Source organism: Gadus macrocephalus, chromosome 10 (assembly GCF_031168955.1).
Source record: "Gadus macrocephalus chromosome 10, ASM3116895v1".
NCBI lineage: Eukaryota > Metazoa > Chordata > Actinopteri > Gadiformes > Gadidae > Gadus > Gadus macrocephalus.
In genome coordinates this window covers 12,721,637-12,743,213 of record NC_082391.1, presented here as the reverse complement: position 1 = coordinate 12,743,213, position 21,577 = coordinate 12,721,637, and the positions used below count along the sequence as shown (strand labels likewise).

General features: G+C 51.7%; 1 protein-coding gene across 1 annotated transcript in view; it reads left to right on the top strand.

Annotated features, from left to right (window-relative positions):
• The window catches only part of fstl5 (follistatin-like 5), a 47,564-nt gene that overhangs the window by 14,223 nt on the left and 11,764 nt on the right, over nucleotides 1-21,577 (top strand). The window contains 5 exon segments of the mRNA XM_060062395.1: nucleotides 4,229-4,468; nucleotides 13,304-13,500; nucleotides 14,813-14,933; nucleotides 18,551-18,717; nucleotides 21,165-21,285. Of these exon segments, the coding sequence (XP_059918378.1) occupies nucleotides 4,229-4,468; nucleotides 13,304-13,500; nucleotides 14,813-14,933; nucleotides 18,551-18,717; nucleotides 21,165-21,285 (846 nt within the window).

The following is a 21,577-nucleotide window of genomic DNA, read 5'->3' as shown; positions in this document are numbered from 1 at the left end:
GTTTTACTTTGAAAATTGACCGGATGCTCTATGGCTTTTACTTTTTCACTTCCTGCCCTGCTCGATCTGCTCTGTTGAAAATGACGCGGTTCAGCAACTGCTTGCGGCAAAAATAGAAATGCTACGGATGATAGCGCTGCGGCACGGCGAGCCGCTCCTGGGACGCTGCTGAGACGTTCCGCAGCCGCGCCCGGTGGAAATGGTCTCATTGATTAGAGCGGAACCTATCTGCTGTGGTGACCGCGGCCAAGACGTGCCGCAGCCGTAACGCTGCCGTAACGCTGCCGTAACGCGTCCGGTGGAATCAGGCCTTAAAGAAGGCTTTAAGAAGGTTTTGGGAAACCGGGCCCCGAGCTGCACCAGGGAGTGGAGGCTGGGACCCAGCACCCTGAAGGGGTCCCAGACCCCCCTGGACCAGCCAGGGACCAGGGGGGCTGGGGTCTGAGGGATCGGGGTCAGGGTGAGGGTCTTGTGGCGGAGGACCTGGGGGTCTGAGGGACCGGGTCTGGGGGTCTGATTGGTCGCGAGTCTCTGGGAGAGAGGGACAGAGAGGTGGGCGGTTCCCTGGTGATTTGTGACATCACATCCACCAGCCGGTCCCATCCGACAGGAGGCTGAGGTGTGATGGGAGGTCTGCTCCCAGTACCGTCCGTGAGCTGGTTAAAGGTCTACTCCTTCGTTGCGCCCTGAGGGACGGGTTCCTAACGAGGAGTTCCTGTTTGAGATGTGAACCAGCGGTGTGAAGCCACTGCCGCTGAGCCGCTGTGCACTAGAGAAGTCAATATTTGCATTTGCTGAATATTCATGACCCCCAGTTGTACAATTGCTGGAATTGGAGAGTTTTACAGCGAGTTGAGGATGATGAATGTTTTAGGGACCAGACATAATGGTTTACATTCTGTTCTGTTCTCTCCTGTGATCCTGAGACGTGTGGCTCTGATTTATTCTCTGTTTCTAACAGCAGTTTAACAGCAGAGTTAGCGGACCGCTAGCTAGCTCTACTGCTACATGCAGCTTTATACACACAGAATGCCTTTAGAGTTTAGCCCCAGAGTTAGCAGACAGCTAGCTGCTACTAGCTAGCTCTAATGCTACATACAGCTTTATACACGCAGGATGACTTTAGAGTTTAACCCAAGAGTTAGGAGACAGCTAGCTGATACTAGCTATAGCTACTAGCTAGCTCTACTGCTACATACAGCTTTATATATGCAGGATGCCTTTAGAGCAGGGGTGCCCAACCTTTTTTGACCCAAGATCTACTTTTCAAGTAGCCAACCTCCCGAGATCCACCAGCCTAGTGTCAACATTGCAAACCTACCTTCAAGCGGGGGGGGGGGGGGGGGGGGGGGTTTGTTCGATTTCAGCTTATTTCTAAACTGTTCGGACAGACTCTGCGTTGTGTATTTTCAGTCGTAGTAGTAATTCTTGAAGTCGAAATCAAAGCAACTTGACAGGTTCAGGATCAGAGGGTTGAATAGATGGTTTATTCCAGGATGTAATACAGCGAGATACAGACTTGGGTTGAATAATCTATAGTGGACCCATTGAGGAGCCGTTTGATGACTTGTTCCTTGGCTGTCGAACCCTCTTCTCCTCGAACCAAAGGGTTGGGGCGAGTATTATACAAAAAGGGGATACATGAATAACACGTGAACAGACGCACTCTCAGCCTTGATAAGGTATCTGGCCCTGGCTATGTCCCGGAGGACCAGGTCGGTTCAACCTTGTTGAGACATAACAATGGCAGAATGTTGGAGAGAACACCTTGTATCAGTATGAGAGGCCCTGGCCTGTTCCTAGACTAGAAATGTGAACAAAAGAGAGACACTAAAATACACTAACATTCTACAGGTTGTATCTTGAACCTACGGACTTCAGTGGGGGTTTCATTCCGTCTGCGCACGGCACCTTCTCAACAATAATCAATAATCTTCCTCCCACTCAGGGTGAAAATGGTAGGTCTTAGCTCGTTTCCCCTCAGCCATGCCAACGTTTAGGAGTGCGTAACTACTGTTGACGGCTTTCAACTGCTGTTGACAGCGCATGCGCTACCGTGCGTATATGTCCCGCGCAAATATATATATATATATATATATATATCTTTTTTTTTTTTTATTTGTTTTTTTTTTCTTCTTCACCCCTCGCGGTTGACTTGGGATCTGTCGGCGGTCTACTGGTAGACCGCGATCGACTGGTTGGGCACCCCTGCTTTAGAGTTTAACCCCAGAGTTAGCTGCAGCTAGCTGAATCTAGCTACTAGCTAGCTCTACTGCTACATACATCTTTATACACGCAGGATGCCTTTTGAGTTGAACCCCAAGTTAGTAGACAGCTAGCTGGCCTTTAGTTATCTTTATACGCTTGATTAGCAGCACTCTTAAGTAGCAACTACTTGAAGACATGTATCTTATGATTCCTCCCATGATGGAGTAAGGTCAGGCCAGGTTCTGGAGGGTGAACAGCTCAGGGAAACCAGCTGTCAGGGGAAAACTACAGAGGTGTGAAGTCTGCTTCCTGAAGTCTCTTCCCTGCTCTAGCACAGGCTGATCTGGTGCTCTGGGCCTTGTTCCTTCTCTAGAACATAACTTCCTGGATCAGACAGACAGACAGACAGACAAAACCATGGCCCACCTCAGTGGACTGAAACATTTAACAGACCTTTGATGCTCTCATTCAGATTGTAAATGGGTCTGATGTGATTGCAGATGAGTTCTCTATAGACTCGAGGGCTTAGTGCCTCACAGGATCAGAACTGGACTAATAACTCATGGAGTAATGAGCTGCTGTCAGAAGACCCCAGGAAGGCTCAGCAGCAGGAAGCCTCGACTAAAGGAGTGAAACACTCCTCATAAAGAGATTGGGTTAATGAGTCCTCTGTCGTCTACTGTAAAGTATGTATTATGAGATCTCTCTCCTTCTCTCTCTCTCTCTCTCTCTCTCTCTCTCTCTCTCTCTCTCTCTCTCTCTCTCTCTCTCTCTCTCTCTCTCTCTCGCTCTCTGATTTGTTCTTCTGGCTCCTGTGTCTTCATGAGTCAGAGAGCGACTCCATGATGGACTCATCGTGGCGGAGGAGAAGTCATCAAACATTTAGACCTTAAGTAGCCATCACCCACCGAAGAGAGACCACAAATAGATCCTCATAGAGAGGAGAGACCGGAGCTGGCAGTACGACCAGGCTGGTGGGGGTGGATGTGTTCTGGTCAGTAGGATGTGTTCTGGTTAGTAGGACCAGGCTGCCGGTGGTGGATGTGTTCTGGTCAGTAGGATGTGTTCTGGTCAATAGGACCAGGCTGCTGGTGGTGGATGTGTTCTGGTCAGTTGGACCACACCAGGCTGGGTGCCGCTACATCCCCACCAATCAATCACCTAACGACTGATTAGTTAGGTTAATCAATTAGGTGGAAAACACAGAATGGACAAACAGGGCTGGGGGCGGGGAGGAGCTACGAGTAACAATCTAGTCTGAAAACGACTCCACTCCTCCTCACCTCCTCCTCCTCCTCCTCTGCACCTCTGATACTGTTCCCAGTACCGGGATGTCTTCACTAAACCTGATCCCAGTACCGGAGCAGCAGACACATTTAATCCTGATATGGGCCTTAAGTGCTTATCGTGTTTCCTGCTTGCTCAACAACACCAGAACTCTCTCTCTCTATCTCCCTCTCTCTGCCTCTCTGCCTCTTTGCATCTCTCTCTCTGTCTCTCTGTCTCTCTCTCTGTCTCTGTCTCTGTCTCTGTCACTCTCTCTCTCTCTCTCTCTCTCTCTCTCTCTCTCTCTCTCTCTCCGTCTCTCCGTCTCTGCCTCTCTGCCTCTCTCTCTCTGCCTCTCTCTCTCTCTCTCTCTCTCTCTCTCCCTCTCTCTCTGTCTCTCTGACTCTCTATCTCTCTCTCCCCCATATTTCTCTTATCGTCATCATCTCCATCGATCTTGTCCTCGGTGTTCCTTTACAGTAATCTTCTGTACCATGCAATTGAAAACCTTTCCTCCCTGTGCCGACCTATCAGAAGAGGTCTTCCTCTGATCAGGTCTCCATGGTGATCCTGTGTCCGTGGTGATGAGGCTCATCAGGTCTCCATGGTGACCCTGTGTCCGTGTTGATGAGGCTGATGAGGTCTCCATGGTAACCATGTGTCCTTGGTGATGAGGCTGATGAGGTCTCCATGGTAACCCTGTGTCCTTGGTGATGAGGCTGATGAGGTCTCCATGGTGACCCTGTGTCCGCAGGTCCCCAGGGTTACGGCGGGCCGTGTGAGCAGCAGTCGTGCGGGCTAGGTCGGCACTGCGTGGCCCCCCCGGGGGGCGGGCCCGCGACCTGCGGCTGTCTGGAGCGCTGCCGGCCGCACTACAAGCCCGTCTGCGGCTCCGATGGGACGCTGTACCGGAACCACTGCGAGCTGCACCGGGCGGCCTGTCTCACCCACGCCCACATCACCATCACACACAGCCAGGACTGCTTCTACAAGGGTAGGACACCTGTCTCAACACCTGTCTGTCTGAACACCTGTCTGTCCTCTGGTAGGGACACCTGTCTGTCTGAACATCTGTCTGTCTGAACACCTGTCTGTCTGAACGCCTGTGTGTCCTGGTAAGACACCTGTCTGTCTGATCATCTGTCTGTCTGAACACCTGTCTGTCTGAACGCCTGTCTGTGCCCTGGTAGGACACCTGTCTGTCTGCACGCCTGTCTGTGCCCTGGTAGGACAACTGTCTGTCTGAACACCTGTCTGTCTGGTAGGAACACCTGTCCGTCTGAACACCTGTCTGTCTAAACACCTGTCTGTCTGGGGGTGGCCTCATCCCTAGCCTATCATCTGGTAGCGTTACCACAAGTGGGCGTGTCCTCGTTCTCATCTTATCATCTGGTATCGTTACCACCAGTGGGCGTGTCCTCGTTCTCATGCTGCGTTTTAATATCCATCCGTCTCGGAGGTCCGAGGACGTTGCCTAGCGACACGCACAAACACGGCCCTTTTCCTCGGACGGCGAACTCGCCATCTCGGTTGAACTCAGTGGTGACCGAGCAAAATTCCGAGACAGAATTCAAGATGGCTGCGCCCATTTCACTTGAAGTATGAACTATTTTTATTGTGCTTGGACCACTTTGGTGGTTTAAATGGCAATTTCAATCACTCGTATTACTGCAATACCTTACTGCGTCCGTATCTCTGCCTATGGCCTATAGCTTACTTATTTTGAAACGCCTGGTCCTCTGCCAATGCTACCGCGACAGCTTTCCGGGTGGCGTCCATGTTTTCCTCCAACGACGAATAATAAAACGCTTGAAGTGTGGGCGTGGCGTCAGATCCGAGATCCGAGTCGGTTCGCAGAGAATACTCGAACGCAGCATCAGCCTATCATATGGGCGCGGTTCCACCAGTGGGCGTGTCCTCGTTCTCAGCCTATCATCTGGTATCGTTATCACCAGTGGGCGTGTCCTCGTTCTCAGCCTATCATATGGGCGCGGTTCCACCAGTGGGCGTGTCCTCGTTCTCAGCCTATCATCTGGTAGTGTTACCAGCAGTGGGCGTGTCCTCGTTCTCAGCCTATCATCTCGAGTAACGGTTCTGCTCAGAACCGGTGGAGACCGGCGGGTCTGCTGGAGAGTAGGTTCCTTGAATCCTGAACGGAACCGGTTTGAGAACCCGAGCTAATTTGGGGTGATTACAGGGTCAAAGGTCATCACTAGGTGGTTCATCCTAGGGTCAAAGGTTCTCATGACCTCACCGTGGTGACCTCATCATGATGACCTCATTACGGGGACCTCATCACGATGACCTCATCATGTGGCCACAGAGTGCACAGAACACCCTCAGGCTAGGAAACATCGACATGATGTGTGCAGAAAATGTTGTGTACCATGTTGTCTAACATGTTGTGTCACATGAGGCCACAGCCATCTGACACCGGACATGTTTGAATGTCAGCACGAGACGTGTTCTCCAGTCAGCAGGCGGGAAAAAAACATGCAAACTAGTCATCATCAAACCCCCGCTGGGTGATTATTGATGAGGTCTGGGGTCGCTAGTGAACACCGTCCTCCAGGAGAGATCCAGCTCTCTGCTCTGAGTCTGAGCCCCAGCAGGGCCCCCAGCAGGAGGGTGTGTCTCCAGCGTGGGGGCTCCCCTGATCCCTAGTAAACACATCAACAGTCTGAAGTCTGCTCCTCCTTGCGTATCATTTTAATTTTAAAGTTCACCGTCTCCTCAGCGATAGAGATGCTCTCTGCTGCATCCCATAATATGCGCCCACCCTCAAGAGAGGCAAGCGGCCAATTAGTGCTAACGAGCTCTGGGTCAGGTGACGTGCGAGGCGTCGGTCTGCTGGGTGGGGGTCTCGCTGGGGCTCACCCTTACTCCCCCCACACCCCCTCCTCACCCACACCCCGTGGTCCCGCTAACGAGCCCCCCGACGCCCAGCGAGGCCCGGCTGCCTGCTGATCACCTGTTTACAGACCGACCCCTCCCCTCCACCATGACCCGAGGGGCCGTTTCCACGGCGACCACTCAGCGGCAACCGCAGGTGTCTCTGGGTCCTCTGAAATCTGAGGTTGCCAGGGGGCGTGGCCGCCCGCGGGGTCGCCGTGGCGCCAGAGTCTGCATGTCCTCCTAGGACCTGAAGACCTCACTCATGTATGAAGCTCTGTCCAGTCCTTTATTAACTCCAGCTCATGTATGAAGCTCTGTCCAATCTTTCATTAACTCCAGTTCATGTATGAAGCTCTGTTTCCAGTCCTTTATTAACTACAGCTCATGTATCAAGCTCTGTGTCCAGTCGTTTATTTACTCCAGCTCATGGCTGTGAACTCGTGATGTTCTGTCGAGGGCTTTGGGAGGAGGGTGAATAGGTAACCTGTGATTCATTACTTGGAAGGAGGGAGAGGAGAGGAGGAAGAGGAGGGAGAGTGAGAGGAGGGAGAGGGAGAGGAGGGAGAAGAGGGAGAGGAGAGAAGTGAGAGGAGGGAGAGGAGATGAGAGGAAAGGAGAGGGAGAGGAGATGAGAGGAAAGGAGAGGGAGAGGAGGGAGTGTGAGAGGAGGGAGAGGAGGGAGAGGAGAGGAGGGAGAGGAGGGAGAGGAGGGAGAGGAGAGGAGGGAGAGGAGGGAGAGGAGAGGAGTGTGAGAGGAGGGAGAGGAGGGAGAGGAGGGAGAGGAGAGGAGGGAGAGGAGAGGAGGGAGAGGAGGGAGAGGAGAGGAGTGTGAGAGGAGGGAGAGGAGAGGAGGGAGAGGAGGGAGAGGAGAGGAGTGTGAGAGGAGGGAGAGGAGGGAGAGGAGAGGAGGGAGAGGAGAGGAGTGTGAGAGGAGGGAGAGGAGGGAGAGGAGAGGAGGGAGAGGAGAGGAGTGTGAGAGGAGGGAGAGGAGGGAGAGGAGAGGAGGGAGAGGAGGGAGAGTGAGAGGAGGGAGAGGAGAGAGAGGGGAGGAGAGGAGGGAGAGGAGGGAGAGGAGGGAGAGGAGAGAGAGTGAGAGGAGGGAGAGGAGAGGAGAGAGAGGAGGTGTGTCTGGTTGGGGCCGGCTCCCAGCTCGGCTCCGGTCTGCTGTGTCTACATAAATAATTCAAAATAAAAGCTCTTCTTGGTGGAGCAGTTGAGAGGAGGACTCCCTGCAGGTTTCAGCTGCACCCCATCCAGGAGGGGGGGGGGATGGGGGCTGGTTTGGATCTGGGAACATTTCTAAATGAGGACTTATGATGTGAAATGAAATTACGTTCATCTCTCCATGTGGATAATGACTCCATATCTAGGAGATGTTTCTGCGGTGAGCAGACAGAGCAGAGAGAGTCTGACGAGAAACAAACTGAATCCTGATCAGCGTCCTGATATGAATGACAGATGGAGGGGTGTTGTCTTCGTGCCTTGTTTTTTTTTTGTTTTTTTTACTTATGGAGTTGTTTTTGTTTTATTATTGTCAGAAAACTTTAGCGTTGTAAAATAGGAAACCGAAAGTCGTCACACATCAAACCGCTGGCTCTTATTGGTCCAGTAAATGTCATCTCTCCTCCAGAGATACACCTGGTCAAATAGAGTTACACCTGGTCAGAGATACACCTGGTCCAATAGAGATACACCTGGTCCAATAGAGATACACCTGGTCCAATAGAGCTCGTAAGTCACCATTGCTCATGGGACCTATGAGACCGAAAAAAATGAATTGGAGTCAATGGAGAGAAAGTAATTATTTTCTGATCCCAGTCTTTATATGCCCCGGATTACACATATGTTGTTTGTGGATTTAAATGATAATCGGAACATGGCTGTGTCTTTGGTGCACTTAACCACCTTCTTTCAAGGAAGGTGCTCTCCATTAAAGAAGGTGGTAAAGTGCACCAAAGACACAGCCATGATCCGACTGCGGGATCTGTTTGCGAGTGGTGGTGATGTATATCATACGCGTCGAGAGCAGCGGGAGTTGTAGTCCACAAAGCGCCCCACACAAAAACTAACCGTATCAAACTCCTACCCGCTAAATTATAGTTTTCTTTGCATGAAAAATTATCATTTAAATCCACAAACAACATATCTGTAATCCGGGGCATATAAAGACTGGGATCAGAAAATAATTACTTTCTCTCCATTGACTCCCATTCATTTTTTTCGGTCTCATAGGTCCCATGAGCAATGGCAACTTACGAGCTCTATAGAGATACACCTGGTCCAATAGAGTTACACTTGGTCAGAGATACACCTGGTCCAATAGAGATACACCTGGTCCAATAGAGTTACACCTGGTCAGAGATACACCTAGTCCAATAGAGAGACATCTTGTCCAATAGAGATACATCTGGTCAGAGATACACCTGGTCCAATAGAGATACACCTGGTCCAATAGAGTTACACCTGGTCCAAGAAAGTTACACCTATTGAACCAGTAGACAGAGACCAGCCTGGTCCGGTGTTCTTGTGTTCTTCTTAGCATAATTAATAGATCCTATAACAGAGGAGGCGTTCAGGCGGCTGTGGTGACACTGGGAGCATTGGGAGTACTGGGAGCAGAGAGAAACTTACTCCCAGAGAGAAACCAGCGCCACCAGACAAGTTCACAGAACCTCCTTCAGGACATTTGAGGTCCTCACATGTCTCTACTGACCTACGAACAGGAGGGCCTCATGTCTACTGACCTATGGAGAGGAGGTCCACTGTCTACTGACCTATGGAGAGGAGGTCCGCTGTCTACTGACCTATGGAGAGGAGGTGATCTGTTAACTGACCTATGGAGAGGAGGTCCTCTGTCTACTAGGGATGAGTCGGTCGCGACCGATTCGTTCACAACGAACGAATCCCGAACGTGAACGACAAGAACTGGTTCCCCAAAACAAGAAGAACTGATTCTTTGATTCTTTTTTTTTTAACATAAAACAAAAATATGGTCACGTAAATAAAATATACAAACGAACAGAGCTTCGCCTCCCCGCGACCTTATATCGATTGAGTCTACAACTTTCGCAAAGATTCAGCCAATGAGAGGTAGCAATGGTGTTGCCATGGCACCTGGGTAAACAAATGACAAGGTGGTACCGTCGAATTTGCGCGCTTTCTCTGTCTGACGTATCTTGGGTCATACCATTCGACGTGGGGTCACTCATATATCCCCCTACATTTCCGAAAATAGACTTGACCTCCATCTGTTTATTGGATAAACGCATTTCCCAATCCCAGGAGTCTTTGCTCAATTCTACGTCAATTCAAGAACAAACAAAGATATTAAACTGCAGTTCGTATTTTTTATTTATCACCATGAAATGCCTGAATAATGAAGAATTAAATGTAAAGTAAAAAAAAGATAAAACCATGAATGAAATATAGAGAGTAAGCAAGTGGTATAAATATTGGTGGGACGTTTGGTTGAAATATATAGTATATCTTGTCGATTTTCACGCGGGGTAGAGCCTAGAAGCCGCTTAAATTATGCTCAGGGACGTCTCGCGGGGAGGGGGGCAGACACCTGTGAGATTCCCTGAAAAATGACGTAATCCTACGTAACGAACGAATCAAACGAACGAATCAAACGAATGAATCGTTATAGTGAACTGAATTGAAAGAACTAGTTCCCGGAAAATAATCATTTTGCCCATCCCTACTGTCTACTGACCTATGGAGAGGTGGTCCTCTGTCTACTGACCTATGGAGAGGAGGTCCTCTCTCTACTGACCTATGGAGAGGAGGTCCTCTGTCTACTGACCTATGAACAGGAGGTCCTCTGTCTACTGACCTATGAACAGGAGGTCCTCTGTCTACTGACCTATGGAGAGGAGGTCCTCATGTCTACTGACCTATGAACAGGAGGTCCTCTGTCTACTGACCTGAGGAGGTCCTCTGTCTACTGACCTATGGAGAGGAGGTCCTCATGTCTACTGACCTATGAACAGGAGGTCCGTGTCATGTCGACTGTTGTATGAACGGGAGGTTCTTATGTCTACTGGTAGCAGGAGTTAAAGGAAATCTCTGCTTCTAGGAAGAGCTGAATGTTTGAAGTGAAATGACTGTGTTTGTCTGAGGGGAATGTAGAGAATTAAGCTGTTACCTTAACCCCAAGCAGACAAGTTAATGAGAATGTTGAATCTGTTTGGAAACTGCTTTGGAAGTCCTCTGTGGTGAAAAGCTATTTCCAGGATTTCCCCAGCGTCTGGGTGTTTGGGCTTTAAGGGGAATGAGAATGTAGGTCTGGGGAACGGTTTCTAGGATGGTGGTTGGAGACAAATCCAACGAGACAATCACCGGAGCCAGCCGAGCGCTCAGCAGCACACCAGTTCTCAGTGCAGAGACAAGAAATACACACATATGTGAAAATGGCTGCAGCGCTCTATAGAGCCATTGTTGCAAGATTGGGTGGGAACTCTGGCCCAATCTGGCAACACTGGCCTCCATCTGTGTCTAAGCATCAGCAGTGTCAGTCGTATCAATACTATTAACAGTATTATGGTGGATAACGTCTGCATGGAGGTTTGGGTCCGGGTTAGACACATCGACGGTGAGTGTCGACATGTTGTTTGTCTCTCTATTGAATCAATCCAATAACGTTCCAAATGTCAAACGTTTCCCCGTGGGACGTGAAGCCGAACTGAACCAGTGGCAGCGCGTGGCCAGACGATTACATTATTATTAAAACGTTATGGTTAAATGGCATTCTCTGGATTCATGTTTGTTCCACATAGTCGTCTAATCCCCAACGTTGTGTGCTTCACTCAGCGCATGTCTCAGTGCGCCACTTAGTGCGTGCGTGTCAGTGTGTGCATGTCTCAGTGTGTGAGTGACAGGTGGCTTACCGTAACACAACACCATCTTCTGGGGTCAGGTAGATAACCCTAACACAACATCATCTTCTAGTATCAGGTAGCTAACCCTAACACAACACAGTCTTCTAGTGTCAGGTAGCTAACCCTAACACAACACAGTCTTCTAGTGTCAGGTAGATAACCCTAACACAACACAGTCTTCTAGTGTCAGGTAGATAACCCTAACACAACACAGTCTTCTAGTGTCAGGTAGATAACCCTAACACAACACAGTCTTCTAGTGTCAGGTAGATAACCCTAACACAACACAGTCTTCTAGTGTCAGGTAGATAACCCTAACACAACACAGTCTTCTAGTGTCAGGTAGATAACCCTAACACAACACAGTCTTCTAGTGTCAGGGAGATAACCCTAACACAACGCAGTCTTCTAGTGTCAGGTAGATAACCCTAACACAACACAGTCTTCTAGTGTCAGGGAGATAACCCTAACACAACGCAGTCTTCTAGTGTCAGGTAGATAACCCTAACACAACACAGTCTTCTAGTGTCAGGTAGATAACCCTAACACAACACAGTCTTCTAGTGTCAGGGAGATAACCCTAACACAACACAGTCTTCTAGTGTCAGGGAGATAACCCTAACACAACACAGTCTTCTAGTGTCAGGTAGATAACCCAAACACAACACAGTCTTCTAGTGTCAGGTAGCTAACCCCAACACAACACAGTCTTCTAGTGTCAGGTAGCTAGCCCCAACACAACACAGTCTTCTAGTGTCAGGTAGATAACCCTTCTAGTGTGAGGGGGTCAGTAGAGGAGCCGGTCTTTGGAGCAGCAGGACCTCTCAGGGCACTCAGCTGATCCTGAAAACATGATGCTAGGTGGATTATCTCAGCTCTCACTCCAGAATCTTCCTGTAACCATGCAGTTGTTCTGTTGCCTCATGTCAACGCAGAGTGAACCTGAGGTGTCGCCTCACCCCAGAGACTCCCCAGAGATCTCACTCAACATCAAAGCCTTGGCCTCTTCAACCAGTAAAAGCGCATCAGTAGCAGAAAGCCCTAACAGGATCAGGGAAGTGTCACCGTTCTTGATCTCTCTCTCACGGCTACACGGTGCTTCTCTTCTTAGCATGTTGTTTTTGTGAATCCCCTGGAGAGCCACTTGTGAACCACCGAGCCCTGTTGCTGTGTTTTCCACCTCAGGTGTTTTCCAGAGCAGGAAACACGGGGAGCAGATCAAGGTTCATTCCCCACAGAGCCTCAGTCGACTAGGTTGTTGTGACTGAGCTCCAGTCAGCAGGAATCACTGGGAGGACCTGAGAGAGGACTTAGGAATCCCCAGTTGGACCTGGTCTATAAGGGTCCTGGTCCATCCGGATCCTGGCCCACCAGGGATCTGAGCTGCTGTGAAAGGAGGGACGGCTTCAGGAGTGAAAGACAATTTTACCCCCAGAGGTCAACATGGTTATTATGCAAGAGTAAATGTACAGAACGGCAGTCATTATCTGGAAAATAAACCCAGACAGGGCGAACAGGACACCGACGCGCAGCGGAGGTGTCTTGCTTTGCCCTGAAGGGGCTTATTTTCGATAACGACCGCAACGTTTTATACATTATCCCGCTTATTACACAGCTACGTGCCAAAACGAAAAAATAACTTCACACGGTGTGTCTTTTTACAATTTATTTGTTACCAGCATTCGTAGTGTTGATCAGCAGAGAAATAGTCCGCCAAAGACCTTGACGTCGCTTAGCAACCGAGTACGCTGGGGTTGACAAGTTACCGGACTACTTGCGTGGTACGAAAGACGGCAAAAGATCCACTTTACTTGACGGCGGTCAATTACACGTAGAAACTGTGAATTATCAAATATAATTCACTGCCGGAAGTTGCGAAGAGCCCATGCAAGTTCCACGGCATAGAGAAGAGCCGTGGAATAAAATGTATAAATAATTATTATAATTATACATGTTATAATGTTGAATAATTATAATAATCTGCCCAATGAGGCTTAGACCAGGAGGTCCAGACGAGGTGAGGCCCGGAGCTCACCTCTTCCTCTCCTCCCCAGATGATGACTGCCGGCTGGGCGACTACCGCAGGATGAAGACCAAAGTCCTGGAGCTCCACGAGCGACGGTCCCTGGGGTCCCAGCCCGCCGGCGCCCACACAGACAACATGGCGGCCAGGCGGCAGCTGGTCGACGCCATGTTCCGACGCTTCGACAGCGACAGCAACGGGCAGGTGGAGAGCAGGGAGATCTCCCAGGTGAGTCCCTGCTACACCTGGATACTCATCCTATATGTCGCAGCCGTTCAAATTAGGCTATGGATTTTGGCCTGGCTGTTACGCTACACATGTCACTCAGTTGCCACGTTGTTGACTGTAATTGGCTGTCATCACGGCAATGTCGCGGCAAAGCTGAAATATTTCAACTTGAGCGAATTTGTCGCCTGTGCAGGGCGATAGTGTGGCGCGACAAGTTTGTCGCCGGTTTTTCTCTAGCGAATAATTCGCCCGAGTCGCGTCTATATGTTCACTTTGCATGGGATCTTCTCGCCCCTTCGCGTTTGGTGTGAACGCACCTTAACAGCAGTTCCTCTTAGGCTCCTCTGACCTCTTCCTCTGTGTGATTAAGGGCAGCCAGTCTGATATTTTACGGTGGATACTAAAGCACTTTAATACCGAGCGTCTTTTGAAATGTTCGCTCTAAACACGTCTGTCGCCATAAACAACCAGGGAAGCGTTTAGGGGCGGGCTTTAGAAGTGTCATCATGTGTCGCTTTGATGGCTGACACACGGCAACAAGGGAGGTGAGGAAGGAGGTAGGGGGCGAGAGGATAGGATAGGGAAGGAGAGGGAGTAAAAGGGGGGAAGGGGGGAGAGAGGGGGGTGAAGGAGAGGTATCAGAGGGGAGTCTCCACTCTGACTCTGAGCGTCTCAGCGTCTCTTAAGCCCTCCCTCTGTGTCTGCGGTGCTGAGAGGAGATGTTGTGTCGACTCCAGCGAGCAGAGCTCTCTGCTGCTGTGGGACGAGGGTCCGGAGGCCTCCGGGGGTCTGACGAGGGTCTGACGGACAGCAGCTCCCCCCCCCCCCCTCCCCCCCCCCCCCGGTTCATTCTGGGTCGTTTACGTAATCCTCCATGCTGATTGGCTGTCAGCCAGGGAACCAATCGATGTTTGGCGAGAGAAACGCAGAATCAACAAAAGCCCCCCTGGAGCCTGGAGCCTGAATATTGAAGATTGAACATGACCTTTAGCTTTGAGGCAGAGCCGGCTGCAGCCAGCCCCCTCCAGCCCCCCCCAGCCTCCCCCAGCTGGACTGGGATTACTGCTCCTCCTCCTCCTCTTCCTCTTCCTCCTTCTGCAGTGATTCTTAGTATAAATAGAGACGCAAGTACTCCTATCCTGTCTCCTCCTCTTCCTCCTCTTCCTCGCCCCATCCCTTCTCTTCCTCTTCCTCGATCTTCTGACTCCTGACCTGTGTGTGTGTGTCCCTGACCCCTGACCCTGGTGTGTGTGTGTGTGTGCGTGTGTGTTCCCGACCCCTGACTCCTGGACCCCGCTGTGTGTCTCCTCAGGTCATCCGACAGGAGGGCCTCTCCAGGCTCACCTCCACCTGCTCGCTCTACGACCTCCTGAAGTACGACGACCCAGACGGCGACGCCCACCTCACCCTGCAGGAGGTGTACTCCGCCTTCGGTGAGTTTCCCCTGGACCCCCAACAGGACCCCCCAAGGACCCCCCCAGGACCCCCCCCCCAGCCCCCCACAAGACCCCCACAGGACCCATAGACGGTCTGGTTCCGTCTGGTTCCCACTGGTTCAGTCCGGTTCCGTCCGGGTCCGTTTGGTTCCATCTGGTCCGTTCTGGGTCCTTCTGGTTCTGTCTGGTTCCGTCTTGCCCAGTCTGGTTCCGTCTGGTTCTGTCTGGTTCCGTCTGGTCCAGTCTGGTTCTGTCTGGTTCTGTCTGGTTCCGTCTGGTCCCGTCTGGTTCCATCTGGTCCGGTCTGGTCCAGTCTGGTTCCGTCTGGTCCGGTCTGGTTCAGTCCGGTGTGAGCTCGGTGTGGAGGCCCAGTGTTCTGGACCAGGACGGGTAAGTGACAGAGGACGGCGGGGCTCAACCTTACATCCAAGGGTGCCCTGGAGTAAGGCACCAGGGCCACAGGAGGTCCTGGGAGCCAAACCCCCGGTCTCTAGCCCGTGAGGGAAACAGGTGTGAAGCTGTCTCCAGTACGGGGCCGTGAGCTCTCCGTCCTCACGACCCTCGCTGACATTTCAGCCGCTCGATACCGTGACCTTTGTCTGGTGCAGCGTCGGCGAGGGAGGGGCTCAGCTCAGCCTGCCGGGCTCTGAGGAGACCAGCAGAAACACATGAGAACCTCAACGTAGAACTAGACCCGCCCGCGACAGGAGGAGGGGAGGAGGGGAGGAGGGGAGGAGAGGGGAGGCAATTGGAGGTAAGAGGAGGTGTGTTGAGGTGAGAGGAGGTAAGGGGAGAGGAGGTGAAAGGAGGTAAGAGGAGGTGAGAGGAGGTGAAAGAATGTGAGAGGAGGTGAGAGGAGATGAGAGGAGCCAGCAGTCTAGTGTGTCCTAGTGTGTCCTAGTGTGTCCTAGTGTGTCCTAGTGTGTTCTAGTGTGTCCTAGTGTGATCTAGTGTGTTCTAGTGTGTTCTAGTGTGTCCTAGTGTGTTCTATCTAGTGTGTTTTAGTGCGGGGGAATGCCATGCAGTGAAATAATTGAACCTCTTCCAGAGACGGTATCCTTATTGTTTAGATGACGAACCATAAAGAGATGAATTCAGTCGTGACGCTCCACACAATGCCGCTCACAGACAGAGCCCGGGCCTGAGGGCAGACTGCTATTTTTAACACCCAGTTTACGGATCTATCCGGCGTAAAGTGTAACAAACCTCCATAAAGCACGGACGCATTATGCAGATGCAGAGCGGGCCCCGTCAGCGGGGAGACGCTCCGAGTCGGGTTGTTCTATGACAGGAGGAGGCGGCGAGCGTCGCGGCCGCATGGCTCATAAACGCTCACACCTCGGTGGGGAGAGCCGCCTCGCCGCCGCTGTTGGTCAGAGCGCCAGTTAAGACTTTAATGGTCATGCATTATTCATGCGGGCAGCGGGAGAGGAGGAGAAGTGATGTCGTTTAATTAGACGGTCCAAACATGAGGGATGGGTTCCGCCGCCTCCGTTGTCCTCCTCGACTGAGGCGGTTGCATGGCGCCACATTGCATCATGGGGGACGGATAAGGTTTATGGCTGCTTCTTAGTCGTAGGGTTAACCCCTGGGGGTGGTGGTTAGGTGTTAACCTCACCTGGTTAGCTAGAGGTTATGTCACCTGGTTAGCTAGAGGTTATGTCACGTGGTTAGCTAGAGGTTATGTCACGTGGTTAGCTAGAGGTTGTGTCACGTGGTTAGCTTGAGGTTACCCTCACCAGAGTAGAGGCTACCACCTCTACTCCTCCAACAACACCGTCTCCTCATCTAACATCAGGTTCCTTAGCCCCACCTCCGACTCTGAGCCGATGTTGCCTCAATCCCCTGGGATCTCTGCTAATGGAGCTCAGAGGAGGGCTGAGGAGGTGGGGAGGGAGGGAGGGTGAGGGGGTGGGAGGGAGGGGAGAGGAGGTGAGTCAGGGACAAAGTTCTATGCGACTGGAATTGGAACGGTGAAGGGGAGAGGGGGAGGTGAGGGAGAGAGGGGGAGGTGAGGGAGAGAGGGGGAGGTGAGGGAGAGAGGGGGAGATGAGGGAGAGAGGGTGAGGTGAGGGGGAGAGGGGGAGGTGAGGGGGAGAGGGGGAGATGAGGGAGAGAGGGTGAGGTGAGGGGGAGGTGAGGGAGAGAGCGGGAGGTTAGGGGGAGAAGAGATGCAGGAGAGAGGGGGTGGTGAGGGGGAGAAGAGGAGAGGGAGAGAGGGGGAGGAGGGGGGAGAGGGGTAGGTGAGGGGGAGAGTGGGAGGAGGGGGGAGAGGGGTAGGTGAGGGGGAGAGTGGGAGGTGAGGGGGAGAGTGGGAGGTGAGGGAGATATTACCGAGGAGATTCCACCACCACCAATCTCACACGCTGGTGTGTACATGCACACACATACACCTGCCACACACACCTCCACACACACTTTCCACACACACCTTCCACCCTTTTCTATCAGTGGACACTGAGAGGGTTCTGTACTTTGATCGGGTAATAAGCTGAGAGGGTTCTGCGCTGTGATTGGGTAATAAGCTGACAGGGTTCTGCTCTGTGATTGGGTTATAAGCTGACAGGGTTCTGCGCTGTGATTGGGTAATAAGCTGACAGGGTTCTGCTCTGTGATTGGGTTATAAGCTGACAGGGTTCTGCGCTGTGATTGGGTAATAAGCGCTTGGCTGAGCTGTGATATGATCTGAACATTGAAGCCTCGTTGCTGTTACACTGCGTTAAGTTATAAACTTTTATAAATATATAAAGATTGACGGCCGGATGAAAGGCTCCGTTTGAAGTTCACTCTGAGGAGAAGGTTAGCAGTTTAGTCAAGTCATAAGAACACAGAGGTCCACCCCGCCGGCCCCCTGTTCCTAGGACGTTCCTCAACATGTTCTATGTTCCTATGTCTTGTTATGGGTTAGTGGGGTATTTGTGGACAGGACTGTTTGAAGGAGACGGAGCAACACGTAGCCTAGACCGCACTAGACCCTAACCTGGTCGCTACAGACTGTGTGAGCACCCAACAGCTCACCGTTGGTGTTGAAGAGATTTTTTAATATACTTCATTGATTCTGAAGGAAATGTGTGATTGGTCCGTGCTGACAGCCTTGTCGGGCGCTGAAAAACGTCGAGATGTTCGTCATAATACCCTCCAGGACTACTGGGCCCCTGGTTCTAGAGCTGCTGAACCGCCCTGGTTCTAGAGCTGCTGAACCTCCCTGGTTCTAGAGCTGCTGAACCTCCCTGGTTCTAGAGCTGCTGAACCGCCCTGGTTCTAGAGCTGCTGAACCTCCCTGTTTCTAGAGCTGCTGAACCTCCCTGGTTCTAGAGCTGCTGAACCTCCCTGTTTCTAGAGCTGTTGAACCGCCCTGGTTCTAGAGCTGCTGAACCGCCCTGGTTCTAGAGCTGCTGAACCTCCCTGGTTCTAGAGCTGCTGAACCGCCCTGGTTCTAGAGCTGCTGAACCTCCCTGGTTCTAGAGCTGTTGAACCGCCCTGGTTCCTGCCTGGTTCCCGCATCAAACCTTAACCCCACCTTAACCCCACCTTAACCCCACCTGATGGATCAATGAATCAATGTGTGTCTCACTTGGAATGGATGAGAGAATCTGAACGGTTTGTGTCTCCAGACGTGTACCAGCTGACCCTCCCGAAGGACCAGGAAGTGAGCGTCACCGTGGTAACGGCGGGTCAGAGCACCGTGCTGACGTGTGCCGTGTCGGGGGAGGGGCGACCACCCATCATGTGGACCCGCCACGGACAGCTGCTCAACGAGCTGAACCTGGAGGACATCAGCGTACGTACACAGTACACCCCCCCCCCCCTCACGTAGACCCCTACAGACCACTACATACCACTACATACCCCATAGAACCACAAAGACCCCTTTAGACCACTACAGACCCCATAGAACCATAAAGACCCCTAGTACAGACCACTAGAGACCCCATAGAACCATAAAGACCTCTAGTACAGACCACTAGATACCCCATAGAACCATAAAGACCTCGACAGACCCCTAGAGACCTCTTAGAACCATAAAGACCCCTACAGACCACTACAGACCCCATAGAACCATAAAGACCCCGACAGACCACTAGAGACCCCGTAGAACCATAAAGACCCCCTACAGACCACTAGAGACCCCATAGAACCATAAAGACCCTGACAGACCCCTAGAGACCTCTTAGAACCATAAAGAACCCTACAGACCACTACAGACCCCATAGAACCATAAAGACCCCGACAGACCACTAGAGACCCCATAGAACCATAAAGACCCCCTACAGACCACTAGAGACCCCATAGAACCATAAAGACCCCGACAGACCCCTAGAGACCTCTTAGAACCATAAAGACCCCTACAGACCACTACAGACCCCATAGAACCATAAAGACCCCTACAGACCCCTAGAGACCTCTTAGAACCATAAAGACCCCCTACAGACCACTACAGACCCCATAGAACCATACAGACCCCTACAGACCCCTAGAGACCTCTTAGAACCATAAAGACCCCTACAGACCACTACAGACCCCATAGAACCATAAAGACCCCTACAGACCCCTAGAGACCTCTTATAACCATAAATACCCCCTACAGACCACTAGAGACCTCTTAGAACCATAAAGACCCCCTACAGACCCCTAGAAACCTCTTAGAACCGTAAAGACCCCCTACAGACCACTAAAGACCCCATAGAACCATAAAGATCCCCTACAGACCACTAAAGACCCCATAGAACCATAAAGACCCCCTTACAGAATCCTAGAGACCTCTTAGGGTGCACTCACACTAGGCCATCTGGCCGTGGCCGTTTTCACACCTAACCGTGCTCAAATCTGCCAGTGTGAGTGTGGCCAGTCTGGCCAGGCCAGGCCAACTTGGCCACTTGGGAGAGGTGTGCTGCTACGGTACGGGCCGCCACGGTACCGATGCTAATGAGCCGGAACGCACACACGCACGGCTACGCAACCTGAGCTGGATGACGTGTAGTCCATGCGACGACCATGGACATAATAAAGGTGACGAACATGGCGTCAAGCGGTTCAACTGTTGGTTCACGTTGGTCCCATAGAGAAGTCGAGTGTCTGTCAAAGTGCGAACTGTGTTCTCTGTGTTGTTGTCCATTGTTGTTAAAACTCTGACTGGCGGCAGACTTTATTATGGTCCAGCGGACGCTTGTTGATGACGTGTTACGACGTGATGACGTATGTACAAGAGCCTACTGTGGCCAGGCCACAGTTGTGACGGCCAACGGCCACGGGCAGATGGCCTAGTGTGAATGCAGGCCAGAGAACAATGGGGCCAGTTGAGCACGGTTAGGTGTGAAAAACGGCCAACGGCCACGGCCAGATGGCCTAGTGTGAGTGCACCCTTAGAACCATAAAGACCCCCTACAGACCACTAGAGACCTCTTAGAACCATAAAGACCCCCTACAGACCCCTAGAGACCTCTTAGAATCATAAATACCCCCTACAGACCCCTAGAGACCACTAGAGACGCCATTGAACAACTACAGACCACCACGGAGCCCCCTATAGAATTGCGTGCTTGCTTGTTCTCGTGCATACATGCTTGCTTGCGTCCACGTATGTGTGCTTGAGTGCTTGTTCTCGTGCATGCGTGTATGTGTGTGCGTGCGTGTGTGCGTGCGTGTCCATGCCTCAGGTGTCTCTTTCATCCATCAAAGCAGCAGGTATTCAGCGTTCTCTTTTCCCTCCCTCACCTCTCTGCCTCGCTCGGCCCGGTCAGCCATGAGAGAGAGAGAGGGCGGAGGGAGGGAAAGAGAGGGCAAAGGATAGAGAGACCATAACTTGAGGTGTGTGTGTGTGTGTGTGTGTGTGTGTGTGTGTGTGTGTGTGTGTGTGTGTGTGTGTGTGTGTGTGTGTCTCCCCTGACCAAACGGTCTCTCTTTAAGCAACGGGGGAAAATGGGAAATCTCTGATATGTATGTATGTATAAAACCGTATGTATAAAACCCCCGCCTTTAAAAGGTGTGTGTGTGGGATGGAGACGATGACACCGTAGTAGAGCATCTAAATACTAACGTCTCTCTCCTCCCTCCTCCTCCTCCTCCTCCCTCCTCCTCCTCCTACTCCTCCTCCTCCTCTCTCCTCCTCCTCCTCCTCCTCCTCCCTCCTCCTCCTCTCTCTTCCTCCTCCCTCCTCCTCTCCTCTCTCCTCTCTCCTCCTCCTCCCTCCTCCTCTCCTCTCTCCTCCTCCCTCCTCTCTCCTCTCAGGACTTTGGGGACGATGGCTCCCTGTACATCACCAAGGTGACCAGCAGCCACCTGGGGAACTACAGCTGTCACGCAGATGGGTTCCCCCAACTCTCCCAGACCCACACACTGCTGGTTCAGGGTGAGCGCATGCACACACACACACGCACACACACACCCACACACACACACACACACACACACACACACACACACACACACACACACACACACACACACACACACACACACACACACACACACACACACACACACACACACACACACACTCACACCCATGTTAAGAGTTTAAGAACTAAGCTTGAAAGAAGCCAGGCATCTCCTCTCTCAACTGCCTCTAGCCTGTTAGCCAGTTTGCTAAAGGGAGCGGCTCTCTGCTCCCTTCCTGCAACACGGACCTACCTGTGTGCGTG